At 45.0% G+C, this 24,632-nt stretch overlaps 1 protein-coding gene across 2 annotated transcripts in view; it reads left to right on the plus strand.

Annotated features, from left to right (window-relative positions):
* Nucleotides 1-24,632, plus strand: part of nlgn3a (neuroligin 3a) — a 121,193-nt gene that overhangs the window by 87,009 nt on the left and 9,552 nt on the right. For both annotated transcript variants that reach the window (XM_053428925.1, XM_053428926.1), the window contains one exon: nt 19,665-20,454. In XM_053428925.1, the coding sequence (XP_053284900.1) occupies nt 19,665-20,454 (790 nt within the window). The remainder of the gene's footprint in view (nt 1-19,664; nt 20,455-24,632) is intronic.

Below are 24,632 nucleotides of genomic sequence, written 5' to 3' on the forward strand. Positions count from 1 at the left end.
TGTTTTCACATTTCATTATTTCTATCCATCTTTTCTTTTTCACCGTCTGTTCTGCATTTTTCTTGTCTTCTTCACTGCACAATTTGTGTGTCTATTCGCTAAGTGTATTTACTGGCTAGATTTTTGAACGGCGCGATATTAAATAGTTTGTTGTTTCCATGTTTGTGTGCCAGATGAACAACTGCAGTGCAATTAGCTGAACTTTGCCCTTTAATGATGACCACGAGCGCTCTGCGTTTGCGTGTTGTTGCTGACAGCTCACCTCTGCAGCTAGCTGGGTCAGTCCTTCAGTGTCGGTACATCTGTTCATCCCTGCTCCAAGAAAAACAGTCGGCTGAGAAACAGGCCGATACTGTGGAGCCATGCGTGAGGGCACCACCATATTCCTTATCTCTATCGCAGGTTTGCACAGCGTGTGATTTATGTACATCTTCTGCAGAGGAGTGGGAACACTAACAGGTTTTTCACACTGTTCTTTGTGATGACTCTGAAACTTGTTTTCTGAAATAGGATATTTTCTACCTGGTTACTCCATCTTAATAGGCACACAGGTGGATATTATTCTGTTTGCATAGAGCCTGCCTGCTGCAGTCGCTTCTCACAGACAGAGTTATCTGGAAGGAAAATCGTTTTTTCAATGTGTGATAAAAAAAAAATAACATCAGTTGAATTACTGCAGGTTGCTGGATGAGAGCTTGTCACAAAGGGCAGCGATCTGGATGTTTCATGTATGACATCCAGATCCATATCACTAACATAAAGCACTGTCTGTAAATGTAAGTTTCAACAGTCCAATGTGTGCGCCTGCAAGCAAGTGAACATATGCAGCCTCAAGCTGCGGCCTCCCTACCAAGACGTTCAGTTCTGGGCAGTGCAAATGCATTAGCCCTAGCTGTGAAATTTGCATAGTCTGAGCACAATGAAATCCCCAATGAGAGGAACTTCGGCAAACATGCTGACAAGCAGAATCCTCCACTATAAAGGGCCAACATTGTGCAACCTGACAAAAAGACTAAATCTTTAGCTCTCAGGCCCGCAAGGCTGTAATAGATTTTTAGCTTAGAGAGGTAACATAAGCCATAGATCCTCTTCAGTGGTAAAAGAGAGGGACCCACCAAATCAAATGCAACTGTTAATGAACAATATAGCCAATGTGCTTTGGCACGACTTCCAAGACAATTTCTCTGTGGTGTGAATAGTAAATTCTACGTCAAGTCACAAGGTTCATTTTTGCTTAATGTCTGGACTGAGAGACAACCTGTTGCTGCAAAATAGCAGTTAGATGTGAAGGGAATTGCTTTTGCATGTCAAATTGGGCTGAAATGGCAGGTGCATGCATTCAACAAACTAGCTGGTGCGACTGATCATCTGATCGCATGTGACAGCAAGTCATTCACACCTGGCTAACATTGAGGATGGGGTTGGAGGTAGTATGACTTAGAGGTGTTGGATCAAAAACAGGGCAAACAAAGCACACCTGCAGCTCTGGTTTAACTGTTGAATGATTGTGCACTGTCTTTTCTAACTAATAAAGATATTTCAAAAATAATATGTCTTCATAGAAATGCCCCCAAAATTCACGGCTTGGACGGTATTATCAAAATTAAAAGATAAGTCCACAGTGGCTGGACTTAGAGATACAATTCAACCCTCTGTGCAGGCGCTTAACATAAAAAGCCCTCCTGGGCAGGATTTGAACATTTCCCTCAGAATCCAAACTCAAGATTCTAATTTCATGTTCTTTTATTGTGATTTTAAGCGAATATTACGGGATTTTATTATAAGAACTGTTTATATTTCTTGTATCTTATTCTTAGAAATAAATAAAGAAAGAATTTGGTATCTCTCGACCACAATTTCATTTATTACAGCACGAAGAGGGCTTTCAAACAGTTACTTCCTGTCAAGAATTCAAATTGTGATTTTTTATTTCTGAAATCCATAATGTTCCCAACTACGGAAGAATTGTTAAATTTTTGTTTAACTTTCAATATAAATAGTAATTCCCTTGAAAGACAATGAACAAAAAAAAACTTATACCATCAACAGAAACTGTTTTGACTTACTATATTTACAGAGGTCGTCTACTCTTGAGTCAATGTGTAAGGCTTTCGGTGTTTCGTCCCTGTGTGTTTTCAGTGGAAAGCGTGTGTGATCGATGCAGCACTACAGCAACAAGAGAAAGAAAAAAAAAATGATTATGCTCCCCGAACAGCTGGAAGGCTTTTATTGTGAAACAGCTGCAGGAAGTGCTGAGAATGTGTTTGCTGACAAAGCAATGCAACGACGTGGATCAGAGACCAGCCAGGCTTCCGTCTTGTAGATGAAGAGGAAGACAGGGAACATACTGAAGGAGTCAAACGAGACTCTCAACGCGATGCCTTTGTTATCCGTATGCCAACAAATGCAGATGAAAGCAAACCTAAACGGACTGTTTTCTCCCAGAAGCTCATGATGAGCAGTTTAGTATGCAACGCAGGGGCCGAATCTAGCTGCTTGAGGAAGCTCTATTTTCACGCCCAAGCACACCTGGCTAATTACTGCTAGATATAAGTGTAGACCTTAAGTGTCGACACCTCCCACCTGAGCTGTGATGCAGGCCAACGTTCAGCCGCCCTTCATTTATAACAAGAGGCAGCTCTGACAGCGCCAACAGAGGAGGAAAAAACGAATTATACATGCAAAGTAAATCTTAACCCATGTATTATTAGAAGGTGACTCGGGCTTCGGCAGAAAGTCACGACTTTGACAGACGCAAAAACATTTAACCAAAACAAATACTGCTCTTTGTGAATGAAAAATCGGCTTCACTCCTGAAGCATTTCTCCTTGTTCTTAAGTGAAAGCTGTTTAAAGAGCACGCACCCTCCGCACTATTTCAGATGTTGACAAACCCATATGGCATGCCACTAATCTTGATTGATGCCCACCACCGTGAACACTACTCACACTGCAGAAGAAAATGAAATGTAGCAACATTTCTCAAAAATCATCACAGTGATCTGTTTGTTGTCCGTTACGAAGGACGACAGAGACTCTGCCATTTTCTGGTCGGGATAACAATGCAGAGTGTTTGCTCTCTGAACACAGAGCGGCGCAGAGTGCTCATAAATACATCTTTGCTTGCCCAATGTGCTATTCTTAGGGTTCCCCTCTGAGCCACTGTCTAATTGGAGCCCTGCTTGTCCTGTCGGTGAAACGATCCTCCACACACCCTGTTTTACGAGGCCTCTGAGTGACTGAGCTTCCCTGTCTGGGTTTTTCTCTGGCTGTTCCCCGGCACGTCCCGGGACTCCTGCTCATCGGTGAGGGCTTCATTAGCCGAGGATGGGAGGTGGCAGCAGAGAGGGAACAGCTGTTTAGCTAACCACTCGCATTGTTAGCCAGCCTTCTCCGTATGCCTAACTGCCTCAATCCGTCCCCTAGCTGCTAATAGAATGCTCATTAGAAGAGGGGAGGGAGACTCGATGGGAAACAGCGCCTCTGTGCTGCAGTTCTACCAGCTTCTGCGACTCCTCCTCTCCCTCTGGTCTCTATTAGACAGTTGTGCGGAACAAACCTTCCCTCTATGGATCAACTACCTATCCTGCCCAGGTTGTCCTCTGACCCTGACATCCTTGGAATGACAAGGGCTGTATTGGTACCAGAGTTCTCCTCTGAGACCACCACCGGCAATCCGGCATCTGCAGCACCAGAACATGCTCCACATTTGAGTTATAGAAAGATGGGAGCTTACTGAATCCCAGAGGATAGATGGAGGATGCCGTACACTTCAAACCCTAGAAGGAGAAAGGGTTAGTTTGGTGTTTTCTTCTTTTCTTTTCAAATGTCCCCCAAGCAGTACAATGTTAAATTATTCAAACCCTCTAGATTGTACTTCTGTAATTTGTCTGAAACCCAAAAGCACAAGTCTGTGTCTCTGTGTCTAAACTCGTGGAGCTGGCGAGCGAGCTGGAGAGCTGCGACATCAGAGATGGCACTGTGAATATCTGATGGCGTTCATGGGAACCGCTACAGATCTGAGCCAAAAAACACTGCATCCTTGTCAAAGCCAAACCCCATTCCTGGCTGAAAGAGGGCGGCCCATGTTTGATTAAAATTCAAACAGGAAAACATGTCATCGTGGAAGTACCTCATTGAATTAACAAAGGCTACTCGCAAACATTCCCCAGTCCAGAAATACACGTACACAAAGTGCACAGCGACGTGGGGGGGGGGTTGACAGAAATCAATGTGTGCTAGAATTGATATGCTCTAAGCTATTTACAGTAGATGACAGCAACCGTAGGCTCTGCTGTCATGTGCAAATGTGCTGTGGAACAGAGCGCACACAGAATACAAAATATCCTCACCTGTGATAAGACAACCAGGATAAGTAGACGGTTCTTCTTTGTGCAAAACCATGTTTATTCATCAACAACTTTTTCAAGAGACACTCTTCGCCTTGCATCTTTTCATTTGTGGACAGGGGATATAATGACGTGCACTCAGAGACAAAGTGTCAAAGATGTAATTCTGCAATTAAAATAAACAGGAATGTTCTTTTTGGCACAATTTTCCGTATCTATCTGAAGGATGGAAGCATCTTGAGTTGTGATTTATTTAATTTGCTAGATCATAGATATTTACCATTTTATTTCTTAGTTTGATTTATCAGTGCACTGTATCACAATAAATATCAATATGTACATAATGTTACAGTGGGTTTTATTTATATAGTCAGCTAGTATTTTCCATATTCAAAGGAAAATACAATGCAGTATATTAACAATATTATCAGTAGTTGTTTTTTTTCATGACACCTGACACCTGGTTTGAACAAAACAAGGTCTCTAACCAGGTATTTATCTGTGACTTTGATTAACAATAACATGTTCATTAAAACTGAGAGCAAATGTACAAACATACTGTTTCAGGGTTTTTGCTTTTAAGAATCAACCTCTTACGTCACAGCAGATAATTTGACTGACATTTCTCTGTTATGGTCAATTGTCACGATAAGACAGGACCGTGTCCCAGTGATCTGGTGTTCAAAAGACCAAGGCCATGATTAATTTGTATATATATTTACACTTGTGCATCTTTGACTGGCTCATTTAATCATGTGCTCTATGAAAAAAGCCAATTGAAATCAACTATAAAGACATAATATCCAAATATGACCTGTGTACAAAGACAATAATACTCAGATCATGAATACTGTCAAACTATTTCCATATTCCTCTCAAATGATTTTAAAATTAGCAATATTAGGTCATTTCTTTTGAAAGGAGGTGTTATCTTGTACCTTGAGACCCTGACTGAGCTGTAGGTGACAGACCAGACCTGTGTCAAGTCTTCATGTAGTGATGGGAGCTGACAATTCCACTCACTCTCTATAGAGTCGGTGGTGCCACTCTGAATGTGAGCTGGAAAATAAGGTCTGTGGGTGAAACATGTGTCAAGTTGTGACATTAGTTGCCGTTGAATATGTTTAAGCTTGACATTGAGAAAGTGGAGTGTGCCAGCATGCAGTCTAACTGATAGACAAGCAGTCACACACACACACACACACACACACACACACACACACACACACACACTGCACCAGACTCAGCGATACTGCTCAAACATGTATGAATGAGCACAAATACTAGAATACACACACAGGCAGCAGTGGCCATAACAGGTCCAGACCCCTGGGATTGACTATCATTAAAGGTTGGCCTGTGTAAACAGCCCCCTCCCCACCTTCTTGCTCAGCTCACCTTAGCTCAGCGCCGCACACATGCAGGCGCACACATGCAGGCGCACACACACACACACACAAATACACACACGCAGAGGCCATGTGTGCATGTAAGTCCACAAACTCTCCCACTCCGGGGGATTTCATGTGGCTACAGCTGTGTGCCTACTGGCACTGGCAGCAAGAGACACAACAGAGAGGAGAGGATGTAGGGGAATATATGAGAACGGACAGATTGCAGTGAGAGGCATGTTACCATGAAAACGAGGGCAAAAAACATGAGAGGAGACAGTGCACGCTCTCACACGACCGTAATGTTATTTCTTTCCTTTTGGATTTTCTCTCCGCTGATGCCTACAGCTTGGCTTGAATATAAAACACTGATAATCTTTAAGTGTGACCGCTGGGGCGGAAAAGGCAAGTATTGAACGCCTTTCCTACCTCAGTGAGGCGGTCACACAGCTCCACAAGCGGCACGAGAGGTTCACCAGAACGCAGTCACGTGTATACACACAAGGACCCACACAACAGAAGCAAACCCAATGACAATGGCAAGCATGGCGGCAAGTAACACGCACACACACATACAAAAAGAGACACACAAGTAAATAGTGAATGAGGCTGCCAGGGCAGGGACGCACTGTTCCTCGCCATAGCTCAGCTCCGCTCTCTGCCCTTGTGCCGAGACCTCGGCCTGTCACTCTGCGTTTTACTCCCTGCTCCGCCGCTGCACTGTAAGCAGCCAACACAATTTGGGGTATTGAGGTGGTGTAGAAACTGTCCACCACTACCCATTTGGCCTTTTCAGAGCTTGACAGGGAGGTAAAAATACACTTCATGCTGTCCTGCCAAAATCGAAGAAACCGGCTGCAGTGCTGCTGTGAAATGGGAACGTATATAGTCTGTGTTATTAGCCCGGCTGGTCTGAAATGAGGTTGACACGGCGCCAGACATTGAGATGTTTTCTGTCTTCTTAGTTTTTTTGTTGTTGTTCCATCTGAAATTCAATATGATGTGTTGTTGTACCAGATGGAGATGTGCGCAAAAGATATTAATTACCTGTCCATTATGGTTTGTGACACTATCAATCTGTTATCAGCTGCCCTCAACAATAACTAAAATGAGGTGTCACTAACAAGTCATCTCTGTGCTTGATGGCCTCCATTACTCTTAGTCCTCAGTGTCCTTGTGAGATCGGACAGTAACCGAGACGTCGGGAAACGATCAATGCCCCGTCGTGTTTGTCTGCGCAGATCGAGTAAATATCAAAATAAATTTCGCCTTCGCTATCAAACACCTTTCCAGGAACAAAACTGGGTTGTGGACTTGGGAGTTCAGCCATATCATGTTCCCCTGAGGTTCATGTATATTTGATGGGGCCTGCCAGATGTGGCCTTGGATTGTGTGGATGTGTATCAGGGAGCAATCTCTCTCGCTGAGCTCACAGAAATTAGATTTCATCTCAGGCCCCAAATCTAATACACAAGCTTATATTTACTCACAGTTGCAGAGCATCATAAGCCAATATGACCCTATAGAAGCCTGGCAGAGCCGCGCAAAACAAAGTTAAATGAAAATGCTTTAAGCAAACTGTTCCGAAAGCCATCGTGCCGTCGTGGCTGCGACTAGCTTGGATAGCTGTTTCTCCTCCATGGGAAAATAATAAGAGATAAACCCCACTGAACAATAAAATAACACAATTATTTCTGATCTCCTTTAGTTGAATAGAAATCAGGTCATTGATGATAAATCCAGATCAGGAAGAAAATAGTTGTCTTTCCACTCGGCGGATGAATGCAAAGTATTTTTCCCTTACCAATATAGAAACGTCTGGGCGTTGAGAAATCTAATTCAACCAAATCTCACTCTGATATCATTTCAGAGTCTTTGTGCCTGAGCTCCAAACCGGCGCGTATCGCAGATGAAACGGTTGCATGAGTCACCCGGTGCATTCAGACGCTCATGTCTCCCTCACAATGAATGCAAAGTCACAGTTAGCATGCCGAGTTCCATTTTCCTGTGCAGAGCCTTTGCCTGCCTTGAATTCTCTCCTGGGACAATAGCACCCACTGAGGAATATTAAGAGTCCTCTATTTCCTTTTGCCCCCTCCCGCCCTCTCTCTCTCTTATCCTCCCATGACCTCCCCATATTTCCTCCCCCCCTCTCCCTCCGTCTGGGACACAATGAGGATAGATGTCGACGGCTTACCTCATCCATATGTCTGTTTGTCTCGCTGAGATGTATTTTCTAGTTTGTAGCGCGGATAAATGTGTAGTCAGCATGCTTTTGTTCGGAGGAAGCAGAACTGAAGGATCTCAGATTGATGAAGCCCTCGGTCAACACATTTTTAATCTTTATTACTAAAGTCAACATCTCAGCAGCCCGGTGTACTTCCTCATTGAAATAAAAACTTTAGAATGGATTGATCCAGATGAGTTTCTGCAGCAGATCGATGCTGCGTCCGAATGGGCGGCACAAATAGCTCTTAATTGTTGGGATTTCCAGTTGACTTGATTTGTTGCAGGAGCTATTCAGGGAGATGTTGCTGCCAATGGAAGCGTTTTGTAAGGCAGGACATGTCATAACCCAATTGTCTCAACGTCCACTTACAGTAAGTGGCCATGGTGGCTAAAGAGCGTGCCACAGTAATTGACTCAATGGGAGTTTACAGTATGAAGCATGAGGCAGGGGAGGCAGGGGAGGCAGACATAGTGCTCTCCGGGGATGGGCTGCTGTGACAGTGCCGCTATCTCTCTACTGAGCCTCTCAGCATACAGGTCACTGGTACACAGGCACATATAGAAGCACACACACACACACACACACACACACAGTCAATACATCCGCAAAGACAGTACAGGGAGAGTGATTCCACAGTCAGGTGCATGGATCACGTCTGCGGCGCTGTCTCGCCCCACAACCCCCGAGATTCTCCCTCAATCTTTAATGTTTGCCCGAGAATGAGGGCGAAGGCGAGGGCGACGCGTATCCATCCTATTTTTGTCCGCTGTTTGCTTGGTGTGCCGCCTTGAATTAGACCGAGCTTGTGAAGCTTTTGGCTGCGGGGCTACTGGCACAATGGACAGAGCGGGGAACAGTGGTGTCAGACGCTGTGAGAGAGGTACAGCCCGGGTGACATAGGCACAGCTAGGAGAATATGTTTACGCTGTCGGAGCCCGTGCCCGGCCTGGCACGTTCATGCCTGGTACAATAGTCAATCAGCTCGGAAGCTGCCGCTGCCGCTGCTGGTGTGACCACTGACCCTATAAGGCAATCGGTAATAGGGGGAGTCTTTCTAATAGGAAGAGCAATATAATTTCGAGTGGGGCGCAGGAATTACAGCACATCAAGGGGAGTATTTTTTTTTTCTAACATCGCCTCTAGTTCTGGTTCATTAATGGTGGCTTAGATTAAAAGAGTTGTTGATGTTCTCGGTCAGAGAAAAAAAGGTTGCTGCCTACTAGGTGCTCTGTGTGTGGTGGCTAATGAGCTTCCTCAATTATATGAGTGTGTGCGCGTGCATGTGTATATGCACGCTGGTGTCATTTATATAGGTGGATTGTGCAATGTACATATATATTTGACATTGCCTATAGGTATATTCCGTGTAAGCCCGAGTGGGATTGAACTTCCCTCGAGAAACACTTGATATTTAGAGGATGCACATGTGCAGCTAAGCCAACATGTTTGTGCCCAGCATGCACACAAGCACCACGCACATTGTTTGCCTTTGTGCGCGGGCTACAATCAGATGTAATCGGGGACATATCCTTTTCTCAACCAGACTCAAAGGCTTGTAAGCTCGTGATCTGCTGCACTGGAAGACTATGAAAAGGGCTGGGGTAAGCAGTAAGCTTCCACCCACCTCCTGCCTTCAGCCGGGATGTGCGTATCCATCTCAGTTTCACCTCCCATACCCTCACAGCTCACAGCTAATTTGTTTCTGCAAGACTTAGGCACTCAGACTGAGGTCCCTCTCTCTCTCTCCCTCTCCCCATCACTCCCTCCCTCCCTCCCTCCCTCCCTGTCACTCTTTCTCTCCTTCTTTGCTCTGAATCCCTCTGATTCCCCTCAGGGGGGTGCACACCCCTCGTGATAATTTGTCTGTCACAAATGCAAACGGCGCCCTCTCTGTGGCTTTTCCTGGCCCAAAAATGAGTTTCAGCCATCCCATCTGGCTGTCAGAGGCAAGATGTCGCCAAGAATAGAAGCATCCCATCCTCCCACATTTCATGGCTGGATTGTCATATTTGTGTGTGACTTATATATTTGACCCGCCCAAGCCAGACGTGTTTTACATCTGATTTGTGCTTACGGAGCTTTGCTTCCTTGAAGTCAGCGGGCTCTTTGTCTGCGGCTGTCACTGCTCGCTGCATATATAAAAATGAAGCAAGCTTTGGGGCTGCTGTACAATGCAGATGGGGTGTAAAACATGGTGCATATATTTAGAAACAACAGGAGTCAGATGTTTCTCACTGTTACCACACAGCAGCCACTCGCACGGCTCTCCCATGCAAACCAGTTTCTGCGGGGGCTAGAATCACACAAGTCACTTAATCTCAACACACTGATCCGAAATCTATTTGTGGACACAGCGGAGGAGAGGGAGGAAATCAGAAAACATCTCGTAACAAGTTGTCTCATCTAATGAGATTAGCGGAGCTGCTTTCACAGTCATGACATGGAGATGCACACAGATAACCCTGTAATAACTCATTATTCTTCCCATTTCCACACCGACGCCTAGTCAAGGCTCGCTGACAGCGCGTGTTGTTGTTCGGCGCACACGGCTATCAGGCCAATCTAGGCACTGCAGCAGCGTAAAGAGAGAGAGACGGGTGAATTCCGCCTCGGATGCCACGGCACCAAAAAGCTACAGCGATAGAAGGACACTGAGATAGCAGTCTCTGCCTTTCAGACACCGCAGCATTAGTGACACATGCATGAGTGCAAAGGGAAGAAAATGCAGTGTGTGCCGAGCTCTCTATGTTTCTCCTGGCTTGGTAGGGGAGGCTGCCAAGTGGGAAAAGGGACAGAAATCAATTCAGTGTGGGCGCGTGCATGCATGTGTAGTCATGGGGATGCACAGTGAACGTCCCAAAAAAAAACACGGGAAACCGCTGAATGATAAGCGAGTGCGGCAAAGGGCATGTTCTTGCCCTAGTTTCAATGCACGGAAGATCAATAATAACAATGGATCTCGTGCAAGATTCAGTTGTGAAAACAGATTTTTGGTCTTCCCGCGGCACATGTGTGGAATTCATAAGAATTCTTTGCATTCTGCAATTTTCCCACAGGCCTGCAGTACGAGACCTTGCCTTTCTGATTTTCTTTTTATAATTTATTAGTGAATATGATATTGAAATTTATTTGGTAAATACAAATATATATGACAAAGTTGATGCATAATTAATATTCATTCTATCATCGTCATCGTGGCTGTCCTGTTTACTGAGAGATTTCATAGATTTTTTTTTTACGGGCTCATTTAGTCACAGCAGCTTATGCGTTGAAGTAGTTGTCAGGACGATGCTCTCACTCCTCTCACTGCCTCAGGGTCTTCATTCAGATCACTATCCAGTATCATCACCTATGATAGGCTGGAATATTCTCCAGTCTTATATCTCAATGACGGTTGCCCCCTCGACAGCCGAGCGATATAATCACGCACAGCTTTGCTTCAGAATGTTTTTCACATAAAGATGCTAAAACCATTACCACTGTGTTTCGGTCACTGTAATGCAGTGCTCTGATGTTACATCATTAACAGATGCACTATTACCATTGTCTAATTGTTGTGGGTCCTCTAATATGATTATACACTCATCTGCTAAATTGTGATATGGCAATTTTAAGGGTGTTGATTATGCTAATGGCCAGGTTTCACAAACAGATGGTAAGCATCAGTCTGAAAGGAGCAACAAGTTTGTTTGGTTTAAAGAGTACGGTGAAACCGGCTCGGTACACTGATATCAACAATGCCGGTAGCAATGGGCAGAGTGTTTGTCCGCTGGTGCATGCTGGTCGCAGCTTCTCTTTCTGAAACTCTAAAAGTGACCAGCAGGGATGAGCAACTAAAGACGTGCTGCTGGACTCAGAACCCTGAAACTGCGCCACCGCTGCTACACAAAGAGCTGCTCACCTGTTTATTCAAAGTTCTGTGAAGTTTGACAGAACAACAAACTTCGCCAAGAGTGAAGCTGAAAAAGGTTCTCAAGATATGCAAGCAGCAAAGACACACGAGATTTCTAAATGCATTATACATGTATTTAGAATTTTTTTTGCAGGAAAACTTTTTTTTTTTTTTTTTAAATGAAGCTGAATCCTCTGAGTGGAGGCATTTGTCTCTTTTTCCTCAATGTGTCACGTTCAACGTCTCAAACGCACAGAGCGGCTCCCTCACAACACGTCTCACCAAGTTAAGGCTAAGTCATGTTTCCATCACTGCCAATCAGCGGCAGAGCTGATCAGAACCTCTCTGTATGGCACAGTCATTTGACCTGGGAGTGAATGCCGATTGATTCCATTCCCATTGCAGACAAAAGCCAGATTTTTTGGGGGGTTTTTTACCAGTGGGAAAGGGGCTTTCGAAAGATATTGTATGTATTGTTTGTCTTTTGTACAATTTTCCGGGAACATATAGTTTGACTTTATCATTTCCTAAATGTCAGCTACAGAAAAGAGAGCCTACTCTCACCCTGTGGTAACTTCATCAATCAAACACTTTTCTAGCAATGGCAAGGAACTTAAAAGCTGCCCTAACCTTCAATTAAGTGTTATAAGATGGTTCTAAGTAGCTGAGTGGAAACAGGCCCATTTTGTGCCTGCACGCGCTTCTGTCTGTGGGCCCTATAACTGGATCACACAGTATTTTCAAATAAATAGCAGTGTTATCCTGCAGTGAGTGCCAGATCCAATTTGTAGTGTACCGGACAACACGAGACAGAAACACCCAAAACTTGGATTTGAATTTACGCGTCCATCTGCTTTGCAATAACAAACGCTGCAATCTGAAAAGTCACAATGTAGTAAACCCCACCCACGCTCAATCCCCGGCTGAATTACATTTGGGGAATTTGTCTGCAAATGCTGTTTGACTCAGGTGTGGTGTGTGCGTGCCTGTGGTTAGCTGCCAGATGGATGGTTTTTGAGCAGTTGTTGTCCCCCCCCCTCCCCCCCCCCCCCGTGCTGTGCAGCAGTAAACTGGAGGCTGACGTGCGTGTGAGGATGAGCCTGGAGTGTGTGGTATTGACCAGTGGATGTCACGTCGTGATTAGTAGGAGATACCGCACGCGCCGGGCCCAGAAGCACATTGATCCTGGAACCTGGGTACAGCCTGTCAATGGGGTCATTTTTATCCTCCTCTCCTCTTCCTTCCCTTTTGCCTCCCGCTATTGCCTACCCTCTCCTTCACTCATACCTTCATCTTTCCTCTGCCTTCCTCTTGTCTCTCCTACTCCACCCTTCTTGTTTTTTGCCCCCCCTCCCGTCTTCCCCATCTCCTCTGTTCTGCTTTCCCATTCGCTCTCTCCTCCTTCCCTCCACCCTCATGGATCAGACTCTTTATCTGGCCTAAGCCACAGCCGGCAGGCAAGCAGTCGATCTCTACAGAGGGCCGAGCAGAAGACCACAGCTTCAAACAACATTATATTGGGCTGGCATGAAGCATGTCTCACACTGACGGGTGAAAACACAGGCCTCTCAGACACTGCCTCTATATGGACATTACGGAAACGCGAGTGTTTCAAAAGCCCGACACTCTTCCTCTCAAATATTCCTACGACACCTCCCGGGATGTTCGAAAGGCTCTTGTATAGAAATTAGGAAACGGTGCACTTGTGTGTCCCGATCCACGCTATAAACAAAAGCCCTCTGTCTCCGGGAGGAAGATGCAGTTTCTTTGGCAGCCGCCGCGTCGGATCATCTGTTATGAAATCAGTGCAGGGTAAATCTGGTTCAGAGGAAACATGTGAAGCTGCAGGTTGCAAGAATAGTCGCAGCCGTAAAAGAGCAAGAAAACAAATCGTGCGTGCAGTGAATTAACGAGTGAGTCTTTTTTCATGTCATGTTTCATTTTTAATGTATAAGCAAACAAGTAGTACAAGTCTTACTAGGATTAATGCTCTCTCACACACACACACACACACACACACACACACACACGTCCACACAGCATCCAGGAACTATGTTGCTACCTGGATTCCTTTTGTGCGTTAACTTATAGTATCTCCCCGTAGCCAGAGGGAATCCAGTGTGTTAGAAATCTGCGGCTTTCTAATTTTTCTACCGATTCCTTCAGCGTTAATCGGTCTGAAGCTGACAAGTTGGATGTTTGGGTTGAAATTTTAATGGAAGAGAAGAAATAATGTAGGTGTTGTTTCAGGGCTGCCAGACCAACGTGAAATTATCCATGGACTAATGCATGATCGGACCAGAGGCACTTGTGTTTAAGTGGATGCAGCCCGTGGTACTGTAGGCTGTAGCCATGGAGACAGCAGCTTTAACCCTGTGTTGCGTAGTGGCCATGGTTGTACAATTAGGCAAATGTTTTAAGTATTCATCTCACAGCCGGCTTTAAATATTTCAGATGGGAATAGCCTACTTCATATGTACTTTTTACCTTTTTAGAAAAACTGTGGATTCATGGAAGCAGATGAAGAAGAAGAAAAAAAAACTGCACAGAGAGAGAGAGAAAGAAAATAAGAGCCGGAGTGAAATGCAGCAAGTAAGAGGCAGCGCAACATTTATTGAGTGTGTCCAACTGAGCGCTGGCCTGGTTTGACTGTAGATGCGGAGAAATGTTTGCAGCTGAGGGGGCTCCGCGTAGTCCACGGGGTCTGTGGAGATTTGCTCACGGTGAGGAGATGGTGGAGGTAAGATGGCTCCGAGGATTCAGGCTCCGCTGAACGCAGGCTTATGTCTGATAATCAGCAGGGAGGGAATCAGCGTGGTCCCGCCGAAAAAAAGAGACAGGGGGGAGAGCGATGGATAGAGAGAGAGAGTGAGAGAGAGTGAGAGAGAGAGATAGGGAAACCAAGCAGGGGAAGGACTGAAGGCGAGGGAAAAGTAAGTACAAGATCTAGGAGGAGTTATGGCAGGGGAAAGAAGAGAGAAGAAGACACGTCCCTGTGGCCACTTTACTTCTCTCTTGCGAGGTCTTTTATGCATACGAGAGGAACTGAGATAAGATTTGGCTGCTTTACATATTTTCATCCCTATTAGCTCTTAAAGTCATGTGGAATATTGTTAAGAAAATTAATTACCGACCTATAAAAGGAGATTCAGCCGATCCAAACTTTCAAGGTCATCTGATCGATGTGTCGTTAATGTCATCTTTAGTTATTTCTCTTTTCTTTTTTGGATGACATTGTTAAGGTTGTTGTAGTTTTGCAGGATGCTTTTTTACAGTCACATATATCTGAGGGCCAGGCTGATAAAACTCACTGCTGATGCCTCAGTGGTTTTTGCCATCTGTCGCAGATTACAAAGTACACTCAATTATGGCGCTTACTGGCATCAACACCAACAGAACATCCTTGTCCATTAACAGTGACCTAACACTCACATGCCCATATTTGCCACGTAATACATTAGCAGTGATCCACAGCTCAGCCATGTCATGTTACCCTCTCTCTCTCTCTCTCTGATTACAGTGATGCAGCATTGGCTTGTTAATATCAGCAGTTTATCCATATTATCGTTGACAAGTCACTGATGTGTAGGTTTGAATCACAACGCAGATTACTATGCATGAGCTACGTATTGAAATACTTGCCCTGCTTACATGAAACATAAACATCATGTGCCTAGTTAACGTTGCAGCTAACTGGTGGCAACTAGCATAGGGCATCGTTTGGGTTTTACTTGAGACAGTTGGTACATTGATCAAACGTTTCAGATGGTTAAGCTTCGGCCAGAACCAATAACTAAAGCCCAAGATAACCATTGAGGATAGGAACACGTATTGGAAGAGTAGCATTAATATGTTATTTAAGTAGCATATTAACTGTTACTGTTATATATTAACTAAAATATTCTTAATTGAAATATACAAATATAAATTAATGCAAACTCACACTTTTGCAATAGTATTTTTAGTATATGGCTAACTGTCCATGCTGCTAGAGACATAGAGACTGTGTGTTTTCATTACAGTTAAGTTAAAAGCTACTACATTATTGTATTTCCATTAGGTTATTTATTTATTATTTATGTGAATTTGTTAAGATTTTTTCACTTATTTATATTTATATATTTAGGCTAAGTATACTTTAAACTGTTGATATTTCAATTTCCCATTTATCTTAAAAATAAAAAAGCTATTCTTAAGGTTGACCACTGTCTTGTGCTCTTTAGTATCGGTTCTGGCAATGTTTAGGCACTGGTACCAGTTTAAAATGATCAAATCCGGTATCAGAAAAACCCAAACGATACCCGACCCTACCTGCCTGTGGCGATGTTGGAGTGTGTGTGTGTGTGTGAATAGTGAATCTCTAACCTATCCGGTGGTTGTCACACCCCCAAGGTCAAGCTTCTTCTTTTTTTTTCTCCCCCCCCCCCCATCAGCGGTAAATTATCTCCACAGGCTACTCCACCAATCCAGGGCCTGAACCGCATGCCCATTTAACAGGTGTCTGGTGAGGGGGCAGCGCGGTCGAGGTCGTGAAAACAGCGGCTGGAGGCGGCTGCAGGGCGACTCCACCGCATTTTAGCCGGGGCCCAATGAGTGATTACCTCAGAGCTCCAGTCATAATTCAGCGTGACCTCAATCTGCCAGCAACGTTATGCTTTGATGGATCTGCTCGCAGTTTCGGTGCCGAGTTCTCGCATGTCAAACACAGGCAGATAATGATTGGGCCTATCTGTTGCCTTCACATAGTATAACATGCTAGATAGGAATGTGACACGCATGCTGATAGTGTTGCATCACGCTGGTTCATTTTAATTTCGTCCGGGATATTGACTAACTTCACTACGAAGACACTGAAGTCACAACAATGTCATAAGTGCTTGACCGCCATCATGGTGATGCCAGTCATCTGTCGGTCTATTCATCAAGGCCGCGGTTCATCAATCAAAGTCTTTACAAACACACATGCACTCGCACACACACATCCACGTTCACCTCCCAGTGTGGATAATTAGTGGATTCCCTCAGTGGGTGATGGAGCCGGTGCTCTTCCCTCCTCTCTCTCTGACCTTCCCCCAGCGAGCTTCCTACCACAGAGGGGCTCATCAAACGTAGCTCGAATACATATTTATGGGTCCACTGACAGCTTGTGTGCGCTAGATTTATACGTTTCTCCACAAACAATAGTAAAGCCCCAGTCACTCTTCCTGCCTTTCATCAACCAAAAGCTGGAGATAAATCAAGAGGCGTCAACCTGGCTGCGGCCTCCTCAGCAGCTGGGCCATCTGTGGGCCGGGGTGACGAGTCGAGCTCCATCCGAGCCGCTCTCCTCAATTATGACAAACGGATTTGATATACATATGTCTGTCAAATGGCCCTGGCAATCACAGTAACTGCTCTGCTGGCAAGCGTTCCTCCTACAGCGACTTCTGATCAAAGACATTCAGAGAGTGGCTGTGGCGTGGCTGGCGGCATTGGGATTCAGGACAGCCTCCCTGCACCATGACCGCCTCCGTCTGCACAGCGCAATCGGAGTTGAGATGTGAAGAGAGGCAATAGCACTAAAGAGTGAGGGGAGGGAGGGAAGAGGAGGAGGAGAGGGGAGGGATGGGATGGGAGGATTAAGCCCCCCTCTCCCCCCGTCCCCTCCATCCCTGCGTCAGAGCGGCCATCTTTCATCTTGCCGCTGGCCCTCTAATGCTTTCAAGTGCCTTGAAACCCTCGACATCTGCTTCCGCTCCCTGGGACTCTGCACAGGCCGCCGTCCTGCAGAGACACACGACCGCCGGACGGCTTGGAGGGCAGCGTCGGGGCAGGGCCGCCGAGAGCCGACAGTCCCATCACTGTAGAGAGTGAGGCGCTCCATTCTGAAACACGGAAAAACAAACACTATGTATCGCGCTGAGGTTAAAGTAAAAACTTGTATACAGTCACTTTTATTCAAATCGTTTCTGTCAACAGCTGCTTCCAGATACAAAAAACAACGTTGATCAAATACACAAATTGTGGCTTATACCAGTAAACATGCTCGCCACAGAGACATTTCACAGTTCACTCACCCAGACACATTAATTCTACTTACTACTCGCGAACAAATAAATGTAAATAGCTCTGTAAATAAACACTTCATCTTCTCCAAGAAGAAGTAAGCCCCCCACCGCCACTGATTAAGACTACCAAAGTGATATATCTAACACTTAACTCTGCTGTTTACCTCATAAACACAAAAGACTTCAACACAGCCACCCACACTGATGCTGAAATATCACAGACTGAGACCGTGCGTTTCTCTGCTGCTCTTCAATGCAGAGTCGTCTAATGACAATCTGTTTTTCTATCTTTTATGCGTGCCATTTGAGGAGCGTTTCACCCGCTGTGATTTCCAATATCATGACTTCAGTGGACTCCCCTGAACTGCGGCAGTGATGGTGCCGCGTGCAATAAAGCAGCATGGTCAAGTGCGGGGAGCTTCGCCTCTGATTCTCTCAGAGATTGGTAAAACAGCACTCGTGAACTGAAAAGCCACATCAGGTGGACGGATGAGAGGCGGCTGATAGCGCAGAGACAGCGAGGCATTGTCGATGATGTGAGGAGGGCCCAGTGGAGACAGACGTGTCACCTTCACTTTACTGACTGTACGGAGGAATTTTCACAAAGGGGACGCGATTCAATTATTCCTGAGGAAATCATGTTTGTTATTTGGGATCTTGTTCCTCGTGGTGAAAAAGTCATTTTAGATATCTTTCATATTGCCCCGCAGCTGAAATGTAATTTAATTTGTGATAGCCCCCCACCATCCCACTTGTAGACACGTTTTCCACACAGACACACACACATATCAAACACCCACCTAGATCCGCAAGGCCTGTTGACTCTTTGTGCAACATGTGTCTATTTCCGCGCATCTCAAACAGGAAACGTTGGTGTACTGATGAGCTCGGATATTTTCATTGTGTGGCGCCGTGTCGCATTGTATTGCAGGGAGAAAGTGCAGAGCATCCATTCCCTCTGCAAATGTAGGGAGTAGGAGTCGAGCTTTATTTATAGCAATCCACCCACAAACTCCTTTAAAATTTAGTGATCTTTCAGGTAGAAGCAAAAAAAGACTTAACTTACACACGGCATAACTGATGCAGAGGTGCTCCCTGTGTGTGTGTGTGTGTGTGTGTGTGTGTGTGTGTGTGTGTGTGTGTAATGACTGCAGAAAAGGAGCATCTGTGTCTATAATTGCAGTGTTTCAGGTTCATCCAATTACGGCTACCTTGATAAGCACATTAACAGGAGGAGGACATGGGCACGCAGGGTTCATATACTCAAGAACACTTATCTCGGACTCTTTCTGCATTTAAGACGAGGGAATGAATCCGTGTTTGGTTTGGTAGTGTCTCGTTTGCCAGTTTTCCTGCGTCCACTATTTGCAACAAACCCCACAGAGCCACATTGGCAGCATCTGCTCCATACAAACATGCAGGGACTATTACAGAGTGAGCATATAGAGATGGATGGAAGAAGGGGAAATGACAGACAGCAAGCTTATTCCCTTCTCTGTCTGCGAGCTGTCTGTGAGACCAGGCCATCTGCACATTCATTATCACAGCCATGATTCCATTATTGTTCTGTGTGGCAACAAGGACTTGTTCTGTCTGGCCTTTGTTATTCTTATCAGCTGTGGAGCTGACAGCCCCCTTTTGATCACGGCAGCAACAAAATTAACAACTCTCATCTAGTAGCACATGACTGAATTATCTCCCATAGGATAGCGACACTAAACATCCTCCTGTCTCCCCCTCTTGTGTCCTTGTGCAGGTCTGTTCCACAGGGCCATCATTCAGAGCGGGTCAGCCCTCTCCAGCTGGGCGGTGAACTATCAGCCGGTCAAGTACACGCGTCTCCTGTCCGAGAAGGTGGGCTGCAATGTCCTGGATACCTTAGACATGGTGGACTGTCTGAGGAAGAAGAGCTCCAGGGAGCTGGTGGAGCAGGATATACAACCAGCGAGGTACCACGTGGCCTTTGGACCGGTAATCGACGGTGACGTTATCCCGGATGACCCCGAGATCCTGATGGAGCAGGGCGAGTTCCTGAACTACGACATCATGCTGGGGGTGAACCAGGGCGAAGGGCTGCGCTTCGTGGAGAACGTGGTGGACTCGGAGGACGGCGTGTCCGGGAATGACTTTGATTTCTCCATCTCAGACTTTGTGGACAGTCTGTACGGGTACCCAGAGGGCAAGGACACGCTGAGGGAGACCATTAAGTTCATGTACACGGACTGGGCCGACAGGGACAATCCAGAGACCAGGCGCAAGACGCTGGTGGCTCTCTTCACCGATCACCAGTGGGTAGAGCCGTCGGTGGTGACGGCTGACCTCCACGCTCGCTACGGCTCTCCCACCTACTTCTACGCCTTCTACCACCACTGCCAGAGCCTGATGAAGCCTGCCTGGTCGGACGCCGCCCACGGGGACGAGGTGCCCTATGTCTTTGGAATTCCTATGATTGGTCCCACTGACCTTTTTCCCTGTAACTTTTCAAAGAACGATGTCATGCTCAGTGCTGTGGTGATGACCTACTGGACCAACTTTGCCAAGACTGGGTGAGTAAATGACTACATCTTACTGTTCATCAATTATACAATTAGAAATGTATCATCAGGATTTTATCAATATAAGTTGTCCCGTGATATTCTAATTGATGTTCCTATTTTGTTTTTCCACTTTATTATTATTAATATTTTAGAATATAGAATTTGACGGTAAAGGGCTGCAACACCAACAGACATAACCAGCACGTACATTTACATTGCAACTTTAAGCAGCTCGGGGTTGAGAGAGGAGGAGATTTACACCACACGAACTGGACAAGCAACATTTTTGTTTATGTTAAAAGAACTTAATAGCTTGTGGAATAAAGACATTATGTTCAGTTTCTTGTAAATAGGAGGCAATTGAGTTGAAAGCTGTGTCAGGGGGCGAGAAGATGTCTGTCATCACCCACAATGATTCTTGCCCTGTTTGTGACTCTGGCTCTGAAAATACATTCAATACTCGTCATGTAAATCCCTGTTTTGTTTTTGTGTTGTTTATTTAACAAACTGAAGTGACAGTTGCTATAAAATATCTATAAAGACGGACGCAACTCCTCCCACCATCCAGAAATGAAGCCAAACTATGCAGAACATACTTGCTGACATCATGCTCATTTGGAGCACGATTACTACACTCAACTTGTTTTATTATAGTTTGTTACAGTTATCTCACCACTCTTAATTATTAAACTACAAAAAACTGATAGCAATCCTAATTGATGAAGGATCTGAGTTCAATGACAAAGAGTTGTGACCAATCAGGAACTGGTACCAATGTTTAACTAAAAATCTTGAATAGAATTAGAGTGTTAGAGGTGTTTGTATCTTGGATTTAATACTAGTAAGAACACATATAACATTGTAAAATGAGTGACACCATATACTAATGATAATACTAATATTTAAACAATTTAAATAATAGTAGCATTATTAGTATAACCATCACTAAGTTAACAGTACCATCCTATGTCAGTCCTAGTAAAATTAGTTCAGTGCTACAGGAAAGAAGCTGCAGGAAAAAGGTCCTACAATGAATTGTACAGGCCAGAAAAATTATTTTTTAACACAGAGGTGTTTTTTTTGCCTTGCCTTTCTGGGTCTCAGTCTGAAAATTTGGAATATATTGAATCTGAGCAAGATTAAATGTTCCTCCAGAATGTGTGCTGTGCTATTTGTGCTTGGCTGAGTGTTTGGGTTGAGCATGTGTGCATGACTGTCTGCCTTTCTGTGCACTTGTGTGTGTGTGTGTGTGTGTGTGTGTGTGTGTGTTTGGCTGGAAATACTATCTATGCTCTATTATACCGAGGCCCAAAAGACACCGAGTTTTATCTGGGAGCCATATCACACTCTTGCCCTCAGCGGTATCGATTGCCTCAGCCTGAACCCAGTCGATCACTCGTACCCTGGGTGACTTCGCTCCCCACCGTGCTCAATTTCACCCCCACCCGTCACAAAGTCTGCCCATTTTGTATGACGACTAGTAATCATTTCTAACAACTGAAATTTGATTTGGCAATCCCTGTTACCAGAGCGGTATTGATCCCTTCCTGAAAGGGATGCTGTCTGAAATCTTGTTTTTTTTATCTGTCTCTAAATCATCTGCTGTCCAATCAGGTGGCATTTACATCCAGTTGTCTGGCTGATAGGGTGAGCCCAGGGCCGCCGCCGCCGCCTCTGCTAGATCCTTGAACTGCTAATGGCCGACTTGTGCAGATGGACTGATGTCGGCTGTTTTGTCTCCTCAAGGAAAAGCTCAGAGGTCCATCAGTGACACTCAGACTAAACAGCTGTCTCCTCAGGCTGGCGGCCATGTTGTGTCAACACATACAAAGCTGCAATTTGTAGAGCAGATGGAATTTGTCAACTTCTTCTTCTGAGAATATTATTAGCAATTATAATAAGAGAATGTATTTCATTTTAATTAAAAAACACAACACTTGAGGCCTGAAAGTAATAATGCACAGTGCTCATCTACAGAACTACACTGAACTCAGAGCCTGCCATGTCAATGAAATGAATTGGATGGACGATGACATGAGAGCCTTCCCATTTTAGGACTGTGGTCAGTGAGATTTATTTAACGGTGATCCCTCTTTTACACCAAATTAGTTCAAACGTGGGTCAACCAGCTAATGAAGAATTTACTTCTTCACCATTACCAGTCGATAAACTTGCCTTTCCTGTCTTTTTTTTATTTATTTTTTATCACTGTTGTGTTTAACATCTCAAACACACCAGTGAAGTTCTCGCTCACCTCACTGTCTTTCCATTTTTTGCATATGAACGACTCAAAGAAAAAAATACCGTCGCACTTTGTTCACAAGATCTAAAAAGTACAGAAACGTTCTTGGCTATTTACTCGCCAAGGCCTGGAAGTTCAATGTGCATCATAACAGCGTGCAGGAAAAGCTGCATCGTCTAGACTCCAAAAATAAAGAAGAAGAAAAACCTGTGTCTGCTGCAGTCATTTAACCCAGGTGTTAGTGGGTTTTTTGACAAGTGGAAAAGGAGATTAACATGATAATCACAGTCAAAAGTAGCAGAGACCAAGCTAGGTAGCGCTGTTCTGCTGCCCACTATAGCTTTGTAGCTTTCTGCACCACAGAGGATCATGATTCGAGTGGGGGGTGGCTGGGTGCATAAACAGGACATGGATCTGCGTTTGCCACTCCATAGCGTGTCCCCTTGGCCTCACTCCAGACAAGGCGATTACTGGCAGACCACAATTAGGCACTCAGATGGTAAAGAGCCTGGGATTAGATCCCAGGATAATAGGAAAACTCAGCGTGCTGGTAATTGTACTCCAGCTCACATAAAGGAATCTACCATAAACTGTCCAAAGGGGGGGATTCTAAAGTTCATCCGCCTCATTCAGACCCACCAAAGGGAAATAAACGTCTCTTCGTCCGACACCACCACCCAAGCCAGTCTGGCTCTAGAGGACATCCTCTTAATTAAAACCCAGTTGAATTCCCTCTGCCTCTGTGGCCCTTCCAACAGCCATCCTCCCTATATCTCTAACCCCACCCCCCCTTCCAGATGTTGAATAAACTGAGCTGACCCAGATTGCACTTCCATGGCCTCATCCTTAAATCGTTGTAGAAACATGTGTGACACGATGTTGAGACACTTGGGCTCCATGTCAACAGTGAGTATCATAGCAGCCTCCCGCCCCAAAAGCTCTTCCTGTCCCTGGCTCTCATGTGTCATCTTTACAGGGCAAATCCCTGCCCGTGTGTTTTTTTTTTCCCTCCATCAGTGTCAGTGAAGCATAAAAGCATACAGTGAGTGCACGCTGTCAAATCTTCTTAGTGTGTGTGTGTTTGTGTGTGTGTGTGTGCATGTGCATATGTGTGTGTTTACACCATGAAGCTGTTCTTTCCTGAGAGTGAGGGCTGTTTCAGAAGCCGGGGATTTACTCAGCTCAGAGTTATTTTTCTGGCTGCAACATTTGTTTTACTATTGACAGGCAAAAATTGGCCCACGCTTTATTGCCACAACAAAAACTTCTTCCTCTGCACAGTTTCGCCGAAACTTTCGTCCACACGCTGCGACTTCCACACCCTCCCGCACACAAATGCAAGCACAGAAACACGGCTGTACACAAAAAAAGACACATCGGGAGAGCACCTCGGAATAGACAGGATGATGAAAAGCTCAGAAAAGATCAATCGTTACGTATCATTAGTGTTTTGAATGTGTTGCGCCATCTCTCCAATTGGTGTGTTTTTTTTGCGCCTGCTGGCTGGTGCTCATTTCCCCTGTAATGTGTGTGAACTGCGCCACACGCTGCGCAGGGACCTGTTTTTAAAGATTCCAGCAGTCATGGGCTCGATTTTTACTCCATCCCCCTCTCTCACTCTTTATTCTAATCACCTTGTGCCGCACCGCCCATTTTTTCATAATGTTTCTGATTGTAGCGTTCTTCAGAATTTGCTCGCACGCTAGCATTTGTATTGCATTCCCAGGATGAGTTCACATATGCAGTATTGATTGCTTTCTTTAAGAGACAACGGATGTCAACCGATACAAATGTGGAGGGAGGCAGCCACAGTGCATCTGTAGTGACGTTTAACAGACAACACTTCGATTTAAAATGCTGCTTGTTGATTTTATTCCCTCCTCTAAAGAGTTAACGACAAGCACACATCAACCGCTTCCCCCATCTGACCTCATTCACGCACGGC

This window comes from Pleuronectes platessa, chromosome 8, assembly GCF_947347685.1.
Source record: "Pleuronectes platessa chromosome 8, fPlePla1.1, whole genome shotgun sequence".
Lineage (NCBI taxonomy): Eukaryota > Metazoa > Chordata > Actinopteri > Pleuronectiformes > Pleuronectidae > Pleuronectes > Pleuronectes platessa.